This window comes from Macaca nemestrina, chromosome 3 (assembly GCF_043159975.1).
Source record: "Macaca nemestrina isolate mMacNem1 chromosome 3, mMacNem.hap1, whole genome shotgun sequence".
NCBI classification, from domain to species: domain Eukaryota; kingdom Metazoa; phylum Chordata; class Mammalia; order Primates; family Cercopithecidae; genus Macaca; species Macaca nemestrina.
This window is the reverse complement of record NC_092127.1, coordinates 70,464,277-70,483,085: the sequence shown is the minus strand read 5'-3', so window position 1 is coordinate 70,483,085 and position 18,809 is coordinate 70,464,277. Positions and strand designations below refer to the sequence as shown.

The 18,809-nt window shown below is 38.5% G+C and overlaps 1 protein-coding gene and 1 long non-coding RNA gene across 12 annotated transcripts in view; one reads left to right on the top strand and one right to left on the bottom strand.

The window, feature by feature from the left end:
- LOC105486187 (synaptopodin 2) overlaps positions 1-18,809 on the top strand; it is a 172,929-nt gene that overhangs the window by 43,411 nt on the left and 110,709 nt on the right. Inside the window, exon 1 of one of the 4 annotated variants that reach the window (XM_071093099.1) lies at positions 8,230-8,265. The exons of the other annotated variants lie outside the window; for them this stretch is intronic. Coding sequence (XP_070949200.1) covers positions 8,245-8,265 — 21 coding nt within the window. The 5' untranslated portion in view covers positions 8,230-8,244. Of the gene's footprint in view, positions 1-8,229; positions 8,266-18,809 lie in introns of those variants that run through there. 4 annotated transcript variants of the gene reach the window in all.
- LOC105486185 (uncharacterized) overlaps positions 1-18,809 on the bottom strand; it is an 87,057-nt gene that overhangs the window by 33,773 nt on the left and 34,475 nt on the right. For 7 of the 8 annotated variants that reach the window (XR_011621055.1, XR_011621056.1, XR_011621057.1 and 4 more), the window contains one exon: positions 8,961-18,214. This is a non-coding gene — a long non-coding RNA (uncharacterized lncRNA). Of the gene's footprint in view, positions 1-8,960; positions 18,215-18,809 lie in introns of those variants that run through there. The other variant, XR_011621054.1, reaches the window with a different exon arrangement.

Sequence of the window (18,809 nt, the reverse complement as noted above, 5' to 3'; positions counted from 1 at the left end):
ATTGAGGGGTCTATGACTTGTCCACATTCACAGAGCTGTAAGTAGGAGAGCTGGGATGAGAACATAAGTCTCTGACTATTAGTTTGGGTGCATGGTATGATATTTAAACTATTATACTACTGGCATTTCAATTTGTGAAAACACTTAATTCCCCAAATATCTAAAATTATTATGCTATTATCGTTTTTAATATTTTCTGAAAAATTACAAATTGATGGGCTCTTTTGTGAAAAAATTTACACAGTATAGCTATGATATGCTCCCAAGGAGCTTTACTCCTCCAGGAGACGCAGGGAAAACCAATCCTGTGTTCAAATAAATCCATAGCACTCCTTTTCTTTATAATCTGAACTGTATGAAGAGTTTATCTCTGCTGTATAGATCAGGAATACCCTGGAGTAAGTGAGGCATAGAAAATTATGTAAGCAAATCAGTGGGATCCCAGATTCTCAGAAACCAGCTCCACACCCAATCCATTACTACCCACCTGTATACAATTAATCTCTTTCCATTCTTTTAGCTAAATTGAATCAAGAGCTCTTTGGTTGGGATTGCCAACAAATGCCTCAGGCTTTTATGGAATGCCTTGTATAGGGCCAACCTTACACATAATAAAAAATCAGTAAATATTTGTCTATTTCCTGGGTGAAAACTCCTGACTATGTGAGTCAGTAATTTGAATTTGGTGAGTTACAGTTTTTGTTCTGAATGTCTGTCACTGCTTGAATTTCTACTTGTTTTAAACTCTGTTCCTATTACTCATTTTGCAAGCTGTGAATCTAGCACAATGAAGTATAAGCAGTGTACCTGCTGCTATAAGTAAGCCATTGGATTTTGTGGTCATCCACATACTTGTCATCTTTTCTCTCAGAAGGCATCTTTTTTTCTGACTGAAATAAGATCATTTCCAAGCAGACTTCTATTCATATATTTCTTACTACTTGTAAGAATTTTCAGTTTGAGGATCCCAGGATGTTCAAAAATAGATGAGAGCATTTTCTTTGGCCTACCTGTATTCTGAGATAGAGGCACCACTGACCCCACAAGAAGTAAGGCACCATTTAAGGTGAAATTCAAAAGAAGATACCAGGTTAGAAAAATAAGTCCTTTGAAAAGCTTCCCATCCTTTCCTTCAGAGTTATAGCAGAGTTTTGAGCTTGTAAACTTGTTTGCATCTGACATGTTATTGTTAAAATATTTTATCTTATGAAAGTGAGCATCTTGAAATAATTTATCTTCCGCTAGTTATAAACTTAAATTGCTTAGACTGGTTCTGATTTACGTTGGCCAAAAATACCTATATTTAATATTTTGTAGATAATAAATTCTTTTATCATGGTTAAACAAGAGACCTTCATAGAAACTGAGCACAGACTAAATTTATGGTTAGTGTTTGGCAGAAAATGGTTTTCTCTGTGTCAACATTAAGTTGAAATGTAAGAACACCTGTGTAAGAATTTGTTTTCTGTAATTTGAAACTGATAACCTTAACCACTGTTAATAAAAGTGATAGAAAAGTGGTCGATAGTTCATTGGGATCATTGTATTGAAACAAGAACCCGTCTTTATGGAGTGTCCCTTACAAATCTTCCAAGGACTATGTGTGGTCCCTACAACAAAATTTCTCAGTTCTCTGTAGCTGTATGAATCTTGCCCATGAATAACAATGCTGCGAGGAAACATGAACAGTAACATGCTCCACCCTGAAAATTCACAATTTTATTTTAAACCATAACTCGCTAAAAATCAGTTTTCCTAGGAGGAGCACTAAGAAAAAGGCCATAAAAATAAATAATGTTCAAGGGGAAAAGACAAGTGCAAACATTTTATGTCAATGATGAAAAAGAAAGTAAGTTTGGGGTTTTCTTAAATTATTTGAATTCATATTAGAAGGAAAGCCTTAAGTTTCCTTTACAAATATGCTGGCAAAATAATATTTATTATAGGTTTCCAAAGTTGGACTATATCAAGTTCAATAAGAAAAGGAACAAGGTAGAACTTTAAGTCATGTTATTTAGGGTAGTGCATCCTGGAATTTTTATTGCAGTGCCATATGTAGGAAATGAAAATATTTCTGCAGCATTTTGGGCAAACAGGCAAGGCTGCTCCTGACCAGAGGCTACTGAAGGGGGGTCTTGGTCTGCCTCTGGCCCTGGCCAGGTGCCCTGAGGACTGAGGGAAAACATCGATACCTTCAGCATATCAATGGCCACAAGTCAGCACCCAGGAAAGTTCTATCCTGGAGGCAAGGTTGATATTAATACTTAGCCTCAGTGTATGTTTGTAGTTTTCACTTTTTATTTTTAATCACATATAAACACAGAGAAGTAATGATGGTAACATTTGAACCCAGCTAAGGATGACCTACTAATATGGGTCAAAACCCAAATTCTTTGGAACCAAGATTAAGGAGGATTGAAAAACAGCATGCAGAGTAGTTTATGGGTCTTATAGTTCTAGTGTTGAGAAGTTACCAAAACCTTAATCAAATCAAGAAATTATTTACCCGGTTAATATAATCTGTTCACAAGGTCATTAACACTAGGATTTCTAAATTGGTCATAGCTGGGTTTTTTTGGGTTTTTTTTGTTTTTTTGGGTTTTTTTTTGTTGTTGTTGTTTTGACGGTAACCTTGCAAGGAGAAAAAAGGATTGAGTTTATACATGTAGGATGAAAAGTTTTCTGTAAAATTGCTTTAGATCTTTAAATTCTTATTAATTTTTCAGTTGCAATGCTAGTTAACATGGTTTATTCTGAAAAATATACTGATGGTTACAGAGACCAGTTTTTTGGATAAACTAGGATTTACATGATTCAGAGATTAGTTTTAGAGCCATCTCTTGGTTGCTATGTGGACCCTTGTATGCAAAGTGCAGCTGGTCTCTTTTCACTTTCTAAGAATGGGATACTACTTTACACATAGTTGGATAAGAATCAGAAATAATTTATTTGCATGTGTCAAAAATACACTCAAACAGCTTAAATGAAAAGGAAACTCCACTGACCCTCGTAATTGAAAAGTCCATTGGGACACCTGGCTTAGAAAAGGCTGGATCTACTGGTCTCATGATGTGACCAGGTCTGGGTCTTTCTCCCTTCAATTCTTTGCTTGGTTTCCTTGTTATTAACTTTATTCTAGGCAAGATCTCTCCTGTGGTTCTAAGACGACTACCAGTTATCGTAGAGACTACATACTTCTCAATCCATAACTCATGGGAAGAAAGCATGTTAGTCCCAGAATTCTCAAGACATCGGAACTGGATTAAATTACATGCTCACCCTGATCCAATCACTGTAGCCAGAGAAATGAAATGCACCAAATACTTAGCCTAGCTTCAAACCACTTCCCAGCACTCCACAATGCGATGCCGGTGAACTACACAAGTCACCAAATGGAAATTTATGGCTTTTAGAATGGTGAGAATGGATGCTGGAGACATAATCAACTCTACAACGGAATCTTAGAAATAGAACGATGCTTTAGAATCTTCAGCCAAATGCTTACTGACTGATCAAACTTTATAAAACATTAAGCAAAAATGGTCATGCAGTCTCTAAAGATACCACTTATGCCAATGAACCAGCTATTACCTTCTGAGACTGTTTGAGTTTTGAACTGTTTAATTTGGCAAGGCCTTTCTTATATTGAACATAAATTTGCTTCCCTTTGTCCTTTATTCATTGGTCTTTATTTTGCCCTTTTTAGCCACAGAAGTAAACTCAATCCTTCCACATTACAGCTTTTCTAGTATATGTTAAATACTAATAGTTAAGATAGTTATCCTAAGCCACTTTCTCCAGGCTCAATATCCCCCATTCTTTCATCTGTTCTTAATGTTAAAAGGTTTAGAATACCCTCACTATTTTGGCCACTCTTCTTTTTGTAAATTCTAGTTAATCAGTTCCAAACTCAGACACACAGTTCCATGATACGGACATAGAGACTCCCAGTGAGGCCACGGGGAAGTAGTTTATTGCTGCATGGGTGAGTAGAAGGAGATCGAGTCTAAATCTTTTGCAAAATAGCTTTAACAGCAGCTTGCTGAATAAACCAGTCTCAAAAATGATTACCTCTAAGTAAAATGTACACAGCCAGAATGTGTGCCAAAAATATGTTTTGGAACATGATCTCTCTAATCTGTAATCATTAATACTGGGCTTAATTGCTTAATTTTTTGTTGTTGTGGACCTGATACTTGATTTTAAAATTTTTATAAATTATTAGTATTTGAATCAATATATATAATCATACAGTTATGTGCTACATGTGATAGTAAACAAAGGACCACACAATGGTGGTCATAGAAGATTATGATACCATATTTTCACTGTACTTTTTCTATGTTTAGATGTGTTTAGATACAGAAATAAGTTGGCCCTTGGAAAATGCAGGCGCTGGTGTGCCAACCCCCATCACAGCTTAAAATGTGTGTATAACTTTTGACTCCCCCTAAACTTAACTATTAATAACTTCCTGTTGGCTAGAAGCCTTGCCAATAACATAAACTGTCGATTAACACATATTAATGTCTTGTACACCATATATATTACAAACTGTATTTTTACAATAAATTAAGTTAGAGAAAAGAAAATCACAAGGAAAAGATATTTACTATTCATTAAGTGGAAGTGAATCATTATAAAGGTTTTCACCCTGTCATCTTCATGTTGAGCAGGCTGAGGAGGAGGAGGAAGAGGAGGGGTTGATTTTGCTGTCTTGGGGCGGCAGAGGCAGAAGAGGGGAGGAGATAGAAGGGGAAGCAGGAGAGGCAGGCACATGTGGTATAACTATAATTGAAAACAAATGTGCATAAGTGAATCCATATAGTTCAAACCTGTGTTGCTCAAGGGTCAACTGTACTTATCATCATCCTACAATTGCCTAGGGTATTCAGTACAGTAACATGCTGTGTAGGTTTCTGCCCTAGGAGCAGCAACTGGCTTTGCCATATAACGTAGGTGTGTAGTAGGCTTTACCATCTAGGTTTGTTTAAGTACACTCTCTGATGTTCGCCTAAGGATTCATTTCTCAAACATACCTCCATCGTTAAGCAATGCATGACTGTATATATATGAACTCTTCAATTTAATGTATTTAATATTTATTTATTTATGTATTTATTTTGAGACAGGGTCTTGCTATGTTGCCCAGGCTGATCTTGAACTCCTGGACTCCAGTGATCCTCTTGCCTTAGTCTGCTGAAATACTCTTTATTTTTAAAGATAATTCTTTTTATTTTCTCTTATAAAAATGAAAGAGAAAGTATTCCATCAAAATGACTGTGTTCAGATACTATTTGTAAACTGAACTCTCAGGTCATTAACATTACTGTTAATGTTCTCCAGCAGAGTGATAACCAACCAGGGTATACAGCTTGGAGCATTTTGTATGGGAAATTTGACAAACAGATGGTCCCACAGCTGTTCTATGGGAGTAGACAGCTTTCTTCCATCTCTTTCTCCATTTCCCCCATCCTCTCTGTCACTACTATCTACTTAAACATAAGATCACTAACAATTAACTGTTAAGCCTGTGGTGTCCTCCTCTCTTTCGTGAAATACTTAACACTGGTGTTAACTCTGAAAAGGACTGGTCCTCATCAGACACATGAGAAGTGGGAGGAAATTGAGCAGTGGTTTAAGGAAAGCCTGTAATGAGGTATCTGGAGTGCCTCTCTCTTCATCAAGTCCACTTCCAAGTTTTGTAAATCAAATCTACTACCATTTTACACTTCACATACATTCTCTTTCTCCCAAATTTACTGCCACCGGTAGTCTAATCATCATCATCAGCCACTTGGGACTCCTGCAATAAACCCCAAACTTGTCTCTTCTCATCCTCCAGTCTGTTTTCCAAACAGCAACCCAAAGACTTTAAAATGCAAACAGGACCATGTTTGTCTTTACTAAAACTCTCCAGCTACTTTTCACTGCACTTGGGATGAAATACAAAATTCCTCATAAGTTGTGCAAGGCCCTGCCTACATGTCCGAGTACATCTCCCTTCATTCTATCTATTGCTTAGTACATTTCAGATACACTCATTTCCTTTCATTTCCATTACTAGAACAAACTCTTTTCTGCCTTGGGACCTTTGCACATACCCTCTCCTCTGCTTGAAACACTCTCTGTCTCTTTGCCTGGCAAACTCCTACTCATCATTAATTCTCAGCCAGTGTCGTTTAGTCTCCATTCTTCCCTAACAGCTCATTTTAGGACTCCATGTTATATTCTCCAAAGATATCCTCAGATTTTCCTTTGGAGCACCTCCGTGTGTACTGCTTAAGTGTGTAAAGTCTGCCTCGGACAGTAGACCATAAACTACAGGAGAAGCGGCTTGGCCTACTGCTGGATCTCCAGGGTGTAATCAGATTGCTTGGGTTTGAATCCTTGTGCCCTCACTTGGCAGTTATAGGACCTTGACTACCCAGCCTCAGTTTCTTTACCTGCACAACAGAGAAAAAAATATAACTTTTAAAAAAGGATTATCGCAAGAATCAATCACAAAATCCATGTAAAATACTAGAGTGCCTGGCACATAGTAGGTGTTCAATCTATAATGGTTATTAGTAGAGTTGTCCCTTGGTGTCTGTGGAAGTTTGGTTCCAGGACCCTGCTTGGATACCAAAATCTAAGGATGCTCAAGTCCCTGGTATGAAATGGCATAGTATTTTCATATAACCAATATGTATCCTCCCATATACTTCAATCATTTCTAGTTACTTATATTACCCAATGCAGTGTGAATGCTATATAAATAGTTGTTATACTGTATTTTATTTTTAAAATATTATTTTGGGCTGGGCACGGTGGCTCACACCTGTAACCCCAGCACTTTGGGAGGCCAAGGCAGGCAGATCACCTGAGGTCAGGAGTTCGAGCACAGCCTGGCCAATATGGTGAAACCTCATCTCTACTAAAACATACAAAAAAATTAGACAGGCATGGTGGTAGGAGCCTGTTGTCCCGGCTACTTGGGAGGCTGAGGCACAAGAATCACTTCAACCTGGGAAGCGGAGGTTGGCAGTGAGCTGAGATCGTGCCACTGCACTCCTGTCTGGGTGACAGAGCAAGATTCTGTTTCAATTAAAAAAATATATATATATATTTTTATATATAACAAAATATAATATATATTATATATTATATATTTATATATTATATATTTATATATATATATAGAGAGAGAGATGTACATTATTTTGAATTGTTATATTGTTATTTTTTATTGTTGTTGGGTTTTTCCCAAATATTTTTTATCTTCGTTTGGTTGAATCCATGGATGCAGAAACTGGAAATATGGAAGGTCAACTCTACATTATTATTGTTTAAGACGTTTACATATTGTAGGCAAAAGTCAGTAGGAAATAATACCAGTTTCTTGAATAATTCTAAGAAGTCTCTAAAAAGTTATTGCTATTCAAGTTAGACCAGTGCTACAAAAATTGTTTTCACTGATAGCTTCCCTGTGGTTTTCCCTCAGTACTTTTTAAAACTGTCAGATGTTTCAGGTTAGCTATCCTAATACATAACTTAGTCTCCGTTTCAGAGGTTGTCTTAAAATATTTGAGTTTTTAAACAATTTGTAAGAGATATGTACATACTTACTTTCAGATGCATTGAAAAATAATTCACCATTACTTTCTATTTTTTCCACTGAGATTGCTGAGCTGAGCATATTTCATAAGCAGGGCACTCTGTTTGGGCTTATATTATATAAGAATGAAAAGAAATTTTATTTTTATAAATTTCACCTTCTGGAGATAAAAATAACTTTTCCTTTTTTTACTCTCTATATTCACTGTCTTCTTAATGGTATTTCCATGGAGGAGCTTTTTATACCTTCATCAGGGTACAGTAAAAATGCTGCCCTGTGTAAAAGGATTATGACGGTGTACAGACTTCCACTGTCAGACACCTTCCTTTGGGTAAATATTTATGTGAAATGAGGCACCGAATTTAAAATAGTCCTAAAGAAGCTGCATACTCTCCTTGACAACAACAACAAAGAAGTTTGTGTGTGCACAGTTGGTTTAGCAGTATCTGGCATAGAGAAATAAAGACAAAAATACACTTTGGTCCTGTAATATTTATAGCATTGCCAGTTTAACCGTCGTGCCCTATTTAGGAATATTTTTTGAGTGAGCTTTATTTTAATATCTAAGAACACAGTCTTAAGTTGCTGAGCGACGCTGGTGCTAACTGGAGAGGATAGCGAAGTACTTGCGTGCTGTTCCGTGAAGGATGAAGAGGCAACTTGCATTGGTAGAATCTTCCTAAATTCTTGCTTACCCCAACAAAGAAGGCATTGCTAACAATGAGGTAGCCACTTGGAAATGCTGTGTTAGGCTTTGTAGGCTTTTGTAGGCTTTTGTAAGAAACATTGTCTTTATGAGTTTATAACTGAGAAAGGCAAGAGATTCCATTTTGTAATTCTGAGTAATGCCTATCCACAGACGGCAGCAACTTGTGAGTGTGATGCTCCTATTATGAGAGAGTGAGCCAGTCTGCATAGTGCTTATATTCCAGGCGACTACAAGTGAAGCTAAAATGCATCATGACTTTAAAATTTTGAATCTTTCTAAAATGCACATAACCTTCACTTTAAAAACTAAAAATAATTGTCATTGCATTATAAATCTATTCAAAATTTATATATGCTGCCTGACTTCCCTAATAGAGTTACCTGTCATGGTTTGAGCTCCTTAGAGACTCAGTGTTCTCACATGAGCATCACTTTTTGAACTGTGTTGTGTTAAACTGTGTGAATGTGCTGGCCTTGGCACTAAAGGGCATTAGAGTGCCACACACAAAGCATTTTAGCCTTTTCTCTCTTCTTCTTCTTCTTTTTTTTTTTTTTTTTTTGAGACGGAGTCTCACGCTGTCGCCCAGGCTGGAGTGCAGTGGCGCGGTCTCGGCTCACTGCAAGCTCCGCCTCCTGGGTTCCCGCCATTCTCCTGCCTCAGCCTCCTGAGTAGCTGGGACTACAGGCGCCCGCCACCGCGCCCGACTAATTTTTTGTATTTTTAGTAGAGACGGGGTTTCACTGTGGTCTCGATCTCCTGACCTTGTGATCCGCCCGCCTCAGCCTCCCAAAGTGCTGGGATTACAGGCTTGAGCCACCGCGCCCGGCCTTCTTCTTTTTTTTTTTTTTTTTTTTGAGATGGATTCTTGTTCTATCGCCCAAGCTGGAGTGCAATGACGCGATCTCGGCTCACTGCAACCTCCGCCTCCCGGATTCAAGCGATTCCCCTGCCTCAACCTCCAGAGTAGCTGGAACTACAGGTGCACGCTACCACGCCCAGTTAATTTTTGTATTTTTAGTAGAGACAGGGTTTCACCATGTTGGCCAGTCTGGTGTCGGTCTCTTGACTTCATGATCTGCCCACCACGGCCTCCTAAAGTGGTGGGATTATAGGAGTGTCACTGCACCCAGCCTCCTTTTCTCTCTTTTGAGCTCTCAGTGTTTCTGTCAGTGTGTGTGAGCATGTGCTCTTCTAGCTCTGTCTTCCCTCCCCTCTAATTTTCTATTTCTAAATGTCTGTGGGTTAGAAAACATACTAGAATTACTTCTGAAATAAGAGTAAACTGTTTTCAGCTAATTACCCAAAGGACTGCCTTACCACTCATGAAAGCATGCACACTTTTATTTATTTTTTTCATTCATTTGACACATATGTATTGAATACCCGCTATGTGCTCGTTATTGGACTGAGGACACTGTGGTGAGGAAACTGGTCCCTGCCATTGAGGGAGATATTAGTATGATGAGGTCGGTGCTGTTTCTGAGGATGGACCCCCACCCCTACCTGGGAGTAGTCAGGGAAAGCACCCAAAAGAAGCAATGCTCTGGGCTGGGTCTTCAACAAAGATGCTGGACAGGATGGTTTTTCAGATGATGAAGGGGATGCTGATCGTGAGTGAGGCTGGGAGGAAGTGGAGGAGTGAGGGCGTTCCAGGCAATGCTTTTCCTCCCACCTCCCACCTCTCTCCTGTCACCCCCATCTTGCTCTGCTTTGAGGACTCCTCTTGTTCCTATTGATTCACGTTGGTGCTTCTCCGGGTTCTGCCCTGGATCTTCCCTTCTCATTCAGCTCCCTCTTTCAGGGTCATCTCATAGCTGCCGTTACTGTTCCTTGTAAGTGAGTTTGAAATCATTGGGAGCTAATTTGTAAATGTTCCACCTGTAGAGCATCTCTCTGCCCTGCTCCAGAGCAGCACATCCAACTGAGTATTGGACATGTCGATTTTCATGTCTAACAGACACCGCAAATTCAACCTTCCCTCCAGATTAGATTCTCTTCCTGGGTTCTTTGTCTCAATGAAAGACACTACCAGACAAATCTAGTCAGGTTTTTGAGCCAGAAACCTCGACTTCTTCCTTTCTCCTCCTCCCTTTCAATTCATCAGCTCTGCTTAGTTCCTTGCCTTGAACATCTTTCCAGTTTGTCATGTTCTGTTGATTCCCAGTCACCAGCTTCATTCAGGACACTGTCAATGTTTTCCTACATTGCTTCACTAGTCCACAACTGGCATCTGTCCTGCTCTTTCCCCACAATGTAACCAGAAGGATCTTCCTAATAAGACAGATCAAACCTGACCACCTGAATCAAATACTTAATGGCTTCCAATTGCCTTCAAGATAAACACTCTAAATGAATCCACCCTCCCAGTCTCCTACTGCAACTTGCCTATACCAGGCCATTTATACATTTTTTATCCCTGGATGAAATTTATTTCCCATTGTATTCACCTTACTGACTCTAATCCTTCCTCAGGGAAGCTTTTCTGGCCCTTCTGACTGGGATAGGGTCCCCTTCCTGTATGCTTCTTGTCTCAGTGATTTTAATTTGTAGAGGTGACTGAGTGATAACATGGAGAGGCAGAGGCTCATGTCACTAAGCGTTTTATGACTTACATTTCCTGAAAGGAGGAGGCAGCCCCACTATGCAGACCACACGGGGAAACACCAGTGCCATTCAGCAAGCAAAAAAGAACAAGGGGAAGGCAGAGGCCACCGCCTTTATTGTGTTTTCCATAGGAAAAGCAAGGCGAGGTAGGGGAAACAGTTTAGGGTTGGCCAGTTTGAATAATTCTGGCAGGCTTTGGGACATAGGAGCTATTCCTGGTTGGCTGGGTTTCTAGTCCTGTGTTGATTTAGGACAGGAAATATTGGCTTAGTGTGTGAGAGATAAAGGAACTGGTTTGGGAGATGGACTCACTAATGCTTGGTTTACATGTGAAAGGAGTACTGGACGGCAAGTTGTTTACCATATTAGGAATTAACTAGCTCTGGGAAGGACAGTCTCTCCCCAGCCCTCAAGCCTTTCTATTCCATCAAAATATCAAAACATCATAAAATACAGAAAATAAAAACATGATTAATAAATGCACTACACTACCACCTATAGAGGCAAGGTACATATCTCACTATATTGTAACACATGTCCCAAACTTGCTATGTTGTTTCTTGAGAGCAGGCATCTGTCTATCTTGTTCACCACTGTAACCCCAGTGCCCAGCATGGGGTCTCTGGCACTTGGTATTTGCTCAGTAAATATTGACGGAATTAAAAAATGAATGGACAGCTTTCTCTCTTGTATACATAGTTTGTGTTTTACCTGGAAAGCATAACTTTTTTTCTAAATTTAGATTTTGCTATATCAGTTACTCTATGAATTAATTAATTAAATATTTTATTTACTTTAAATGTGAGGGGATTTTTTTCCCCTTTAAAAGTTTAATCTGGCTCAGCAGTATAATGTATTACTTAAAATCCTATAAAGAGAATGACTCATCTCTACATCCCTGTGTCAGCTAGTGGTTCTTTATTGGGGATAATGTTGCCACACGGGACTTTTGGCAATGACCGGAGACATTTTGGTTGCCACAACTGGCATCTAGTGGATAGAGGCCAGAGATACTGCTAAACTTCCTACAATACACAAGACAGCTCCCCTAGCAACAAAAAAGTATCTAATCTAAAATGTCAGCTGGTTGGGTGCAGTGGCTCACACCTATAATCCCAGCACTTTGGGAGGCTGAGGTGGGCGGATCACTTGAGGTCAGGAGTTCGAGACCAGCCTGGCCAACATAGTGAAACCCTGTCTCTACTAAAAATACAAAAATTAGCTGGGCATGGTGGCATGTTCCTGTAATCCCAGCTACTTGGGAGGCTGAGGCAGGAGAAACTCTTGAACCTGGAAGGCAGAAGTTGCAGGGAGCCAAGATTGTGCCACTGCACTCCAGCTTGGGCGACAGAGTGAGACTCCATCTCAAAAAAAAAAAACAAACAACAAACAACAAAAAGTCAATAGTGCTGAGGTTGAAAAACTCTTTATTAAAGGATGGTGTGTTGACAGGTTTACCTAAAAAGACCTCACACAAACAACCATGCCCCCAGACTTCTCCATGAAGCAATTACAAGGTAACTTGCTAATATCTTAGAAGTAAAGACAGCAGCCCTAAGGGGAAAAGTAATTTTCAGAAGAAGACACATGGCAAGCTACAAAAGAGGGGCTCAGTATCAGAGCAAATAACTAGGTGGATTAAGACATGGAATGACAATGCTGAAGTCAGGGCTTAGCATGAGAATGAAAATCTTAGGCTGTTTAGCTGACAGTTAAAAGGTATGACTAAATTAACATAAGTGATGTGGGGGAAGGGAACAATTATATAGAATTTAACTTCAAAGTTGCTCTCTTTAAAATTTGAGTTGTTTTCTCATGCTAACATGCTGCCGTTGATCAAAGAGATGCTGTCACATCTTTTTGGAACTGTCTTCATGTGTCATGCTCTTTTGAATATCATCAGTGGTGGTAAACATTGCTCTCTGAGGCAGGAATTTGGTTTTAGGAAAAAATTATGTTACTTGAACCTATATAAGGTGAATAAGGAAAGTCATCCATGCTCCCAATGCCATTTTCACAAAAATTGAGGACAGGCTATAAATTAAGTAAATCTGACTCTAAAGGCAATTTTAAAATGAGTGTTAGAAATGTCTTATGCCAAATCAACATCATTGTACCAAGTGTGTACCTCTCAAGGTAACTGTTTCAGGAGAAACATTCATATTGAGGTGTGTATGTTAGCAAAACATTACTTGACAGTTATGTTGCTTTCCGTGCTATATACCTACGTGGAAGTAACACCATGTTTGCGTACAACCAAATTTCTGTTAAGATGTTTACTAAAGATATTACTGTGCTTTTTATATGTTAAAGTTTAATTTCTAAGCTGTGATACTACCCTTCAAAATCTGAGAATTCCTAGATTAGGCAAGAATTTTATCCTTACGTTCTTTTCTTTGATGTCCGCTTTACTTTGGCCACATAGTAAAGGCCAGGCTTTTTGGTGTCTAGAATGGCTTTTTAGTGTCAAATCAAGCGCACACATTAAGTGTACTTGAGATAGATTAGTGTTATAAAAGGAGAATTAATGAAATAATGCTGCCAGTCTACTCCCAGTAGACTACCAATTCATTGCAGTTTGCCTGGAACTGTCCTGGTGCTAAAACTGAAAGTCATGCTTCTTGGGAAACTCTTTAGTCCTGGGGAAGTCAAGTTACCCCAACCCCAGTTTCTTAACTAACTCCTTAATTATTTTTGGAATATCTACAGTGAAAACAAAGCAATGGCTCTTCCAAAATAAATAAAAGAAATGGACATATCCATATTGGGAGTAGCAGAACAACTTGAGTCAAATAGCAACAAATACAAGACAAAACTAAGCTAAGCCACTCACTGACTCTTAATGCTGATTCAAACTAGATGGTTCAGGCCATGTTTTACTAACTAATAATAATAACAAAAAACCCAATAATAATGTAACTTTTAAAACTTTAATCCATCATACTCAGAATGTTTGTTTCAGTTCTCTTAAGAGAAATATTTTGACAATTAATGTCTTTGCACAAGGAAATAATTGCCTTATGTAGTTTTTCAATGGCTTTGTATGATGTATCTAACAATTTTATATGATGCCTGAGAAATACTCAGCGGTGGAGTTTAGCTGAAAGTTAACATTTAAAATATACCATCACTCGGGGGTAGTGTTATACAGATAGGAGAGAGACTGGTGTGGTGGTTAAGCACTGCAGTCAGGATCTTTGTTGACATCCTACCTTACCACTGACTTGTGCATGACCTTGGACTAGTTGTTGGCCTCTCTGAACCTCAGCTCCTTAGTAAAACTTGCAACATGCATAATTACAGTATTTATCTTCTGGTATTGCTATTTATTAAATGGTAATGAAGTACAGTACTTAATGCTGTGCCAAGTGTAAACACTCAATAAATGTGAACCATTATTATTTGCACCTACCAAAAGTTCCTAGAATAGTATTTTCTGACAATATTTCAGAGTCATATTGTCTTTTTAACTTATTTCCTATCCACTAGTACTCTTTGCAGAGGATCATGTTTTAAAAAATATATGAAGAACACAAAGAATTTTGATATGAGATGTGTAACTATATCAGTCTAATTGCCAAAGATCAATACAGTATTACTTTAAGAAAATAGTTTCAGAAAAAAAATTATCCATGACATATAACCCTTTGCAAATGCCCCCAAATCGGAACAAGTTAAAGAAAAAAACACACTAAGTATATCTTAGAGCAGGTGACACTGAAACATATCTTACTTGGAACAAGAAAGTGAGATGTATTTGTTATATCTATTAAGATAAAAATGCTAGAAACCAAGACATGACATCCCAGGATAATTGGTGTGCATGTTTGAAAATGCCAGATGATTTGCCCGGACTTGTCCTATATATTTATTTTCCAGTTTCATAACACAACATGCCTACCTCAAAACTAGGATACTACATACATGTAGTCAAAATAGCCAACAATTTGTTCCTCAAAAGTTTTTCTTATAGCTGTCTTGATGGTAGCTATTTGACTAAATAACACTATTTATTTATTTATTTATTTATTTATTTATTTATTTATTTATTTATATTGAGACGGAGTCTTGCTCTGTCACCAGGATGGAGTGCAGTGGCGCAATCTCGGCTTGCTGCAACCTCTGCCTCCTGGGTTCAAGCGATTCTCCTGCCTCAGCCTCCCAAGTTGCTGGGAGTACAGGCGTGCACCACCATGCTCAGTTAATTTTTGTATTCTTAGTAGAGATGGGGTTTCACCATGTTGGCCAGGATGGTCTCCATCTCTTGACCTTGTGATCTGCCCATCTCGGCCTCCCAAAGTGTGGGGATTACAGGCATTAGCCACCACACCTGGCCAATAACACTTTCTTTAACACTATTAGGAAAATACCTGGAAAAAGCAAGATGATATAAGTGTAGGGCATTGTGGATCAAGGAATGTCAGCATCACGTGATCATCTAACCAGAGGCAGACTGAAAGGAAAAAAAAAGAGGAGGACTTTTATCTAAGAACTTCCCCACCTAAAATACTATAAGTCGGTCCAGATGCCATAACCTTAAAAATGTGTATCCTACTGTAATGTATATGGTTTTATTTTCTGTATGAGACATGACTTTAAAGTTTGGGAAGAAAGGTAAGGAAGGCATCAGTCAAAAGCAACACTCTTGCCAAAATAAGGGCTGAAGATGTGCTGTTTTGTGACCTCCTGTGCTACTTGGAATACAGCTGGCTGATGGTTAGGAAAGGTCAGTGATTTTCTTGCTCTTTCTGTAACCCAGTTTTAGAAATCTGCCACCCAAAAAGAATGGAGCAACTCCTGAAGGATTCCACAGCCCAGCGATCAGACCATGGTCAGCTTCTGCTTTCCTATGAAAGCCCTACACGTCGTTCGCTCGTTCTCTGCTGTATTCTAAATATAACATGAAAGCAGCAACTGATGATCCCTCTTATGTTCTTTATTTTTTAGAACTGGTACATTTATGTCTTGATTCATATTGTTAGAGGTTGTAAAGTCCTAGAAAGTTACAATAAAGTACTTTAGTCTCCTTATGATTTCACTCTAACATTTCAAATCCAAGATAAAATAATTTAGCATGCCCTCTTTTCTAAACACCTTATATAAAGTGCGTGTGTTAAGAGTGAAATTAATAAAGGTTTTTTTTTTTCCCTGTAGAAATTAGTATCATTAAAAGAAATATATTTAGGCTTGGACTTTCAGGTCAAGCCCTTTGAGTTGACAAGTTGTTTCTCCGAACTTATTAGTTGTGTTGCTTTCAGGAAGTCACAGTTGCTTTTGTGTGACTTTGTGAAGTCACAGCTAAAATTTTTGAACTGAATCCTCTTCCTAATCTGTTCTATCAAAATGAATATTTCATTGGTGTTTTATGTTTTATAAGGGATTACATTGTTGCTTGGCTTTGAGTCAGCTGAGTTCATCTTAAAGCATATAGAATTCTGTGAACTTCAGAATTTCTCATGATTTCAGATGAATTTCCCTGTCATCTCTGTACTGTCTCTTTTACAGCCTGATAGGGAAATGGTTTACATCAGGCACAATGTATACTTGAACAATGGTTTGTGAGCAGAGTTATATTACCTTTTATGGGCAATGATACACATAATGTGGCACAGCCTTTCCCTTAAGCTACATAGCAAATGGGACACAGCACTTTGTTTTTATGCCTGGATTCCCATACAATATTATTTTCGAAGTATGTTCATGTCAACAGCCTGAGCCTTATTTAAAGCAGCATTTCCTCTTGAAGTGCAGAGGAGGAGAATGACCTTCAGTTCCAGTCCTCTTAAGTTTGATTAAAGCCACCTGCAATAAGTTTATTGCCTTGAACTCTGCTGTTTAACCTCTATCATCTTCAGCCCTCTTCCTCTCCCTGTCGGGGCAGAATTGGTATAATACTAATAAAACCTAGCCTAGGAGAAGTAATCATCACACTTCTGCTTTAGAATTGATTCTCTTGTTAAAAGGCTATTTCGAACCATATGTAAAATTAAATCAACAATGAGAACAACTTAAGAAAATGGGGCAGTTTAATTCTGGCATATGCTTTCATAGCACTGTGCGTGTGAGTGTGTTTGTGTCTATATAATATGTGTATGTACATATAAATAATATATGCCTATATATTAACTTTTAGGACAATGTAGCTCAAAATTGACATGATTTAAATAACAATGAGTAGACTGGATACCATTAGTATTGTCCAAATGACTCTCATTGCTTAATACCACCTTATTTTTGGGGATCTGATTAATGTTTGATATTTCCAGGAAAGCAGAAATAATATTAAATGTCCATAAAGGTCCAAAAGGAAACTTCTTTGGTTAGTTAATTCTGTAAGCAAAAGAAAAAAAAAACCCTTCTTTTTCTTCTCTAGAATTTTTGTAACTAGAGGTTCAAAATGTTTGGTGTTGGTTGTACTCTGTCTGATTTCATATTTCCAATAGTGGTTTTTAAAAGATGAAATTTTTTAATTAGTTGATTGCACTAATTAGGTCCGGTTTGTTAACATTTTGGTTCATAGGAACAGAATGAAGAACTAATTAACCAGGTATAGGATAAAAATCAGCAGTAGGACTAAATGTCCATTTTTTTAAGGAAGAAAAGAAGCAGACGCTCAAGAATCATGTTTTTACCGCAGTGTTTCTCAAACTTCAGTACGCACTGGAACCGCCTGGTGGGCGTCTTATCAAGTCACACGTCACTGCCCCCACCCTGCATTTCGGATTCATCAGGTCTGGGCGAAGGTTCAATAATTTACATTTTTGATACTATGGGCCAGGAACCACACTTTGAGAACTACTGTTTGACCAAAACTGACCCTCCTGGGATCAGAGTACAAACTGAAGGTGATTGTCAGTGTGCTTAACCCCAGGTAACGTCCATCTGCCAACTGCAAAATGTAAAGGGGCTCTTTCTCCTTCCAACACCATGGTCCTAGAATCATGATCTTTGCTCAATTTCTCTTTCTATTCCAGAAATATTTTCTCCACAACCATTTTCTGAGTCTACATGGGGAATCCATATAAATACACAAGTTTTTATTGTAGTGTGAAAGAATCGATGCCTATCAATTTATGTTACTTAATGAAGGTAAATTCCAAACCCAGCATTTCATTTTATTTAGTGTCTTTCTGTTATGTTACTATGAAGGGATACCTGAGGCTGGATAATTTATAAAGAAAAGAGGTTTTATTTGGCTCACAGTTCTGCAGGCTGTGCAAGAAGCGTGGCACCAGCATCTGCTTCTGGTGAGGATCTCAGGAAGCTTTCAAACACGGTGGAAGGGGAAGGGGAGCAGGCATCAACTGTGAGAGAAAAAGAGAGAGGAAAGAGGTGTCGCACTCTTTTAAACAACACAGCTCTCATGTGAACTAATAGAGCAAGAACTGACTTGTGACTGTGGAGAGGGCACCAAGCCATTCATGAGTGATTCGTTCCCATGATCCAGACACCTCCCACTAGGCCCCACCTCCAATTGGGTACTAAATTTCAATGTGAGATTTGGAGAGGACGAATACCCCAATTATATCACTCAGTTAACTTGCATGGGTTTAAAGCATTAACTGCAGTGAGAGTTGCTCCTCTGTGCTCGGTGGTGAAGGATCTTTCTTGATCTAACCCACTGGAGGGTTTTAGAATAAGAAAACCTGGGTCTCCTTGCAGACAAATAAAAATCTCTGAGTAGGGCCTTGGAATTTAAAAGCTTTCCAGGTAGTTCTAATGTGTCACCAAGAACCATTGGCAAGCCTAAAGATGCTTTGTCAATGGGAGTGATATGTCCCCCCAAGAGCATGAAATTTGATGAGGTGGTGGTGAAAAAATTGTAGCAATGACAATGGTTCGTGGATCTCTAAAAAGCCACAGTAGATAAACAGGTATATGGCAGATCCGAAGCATTTG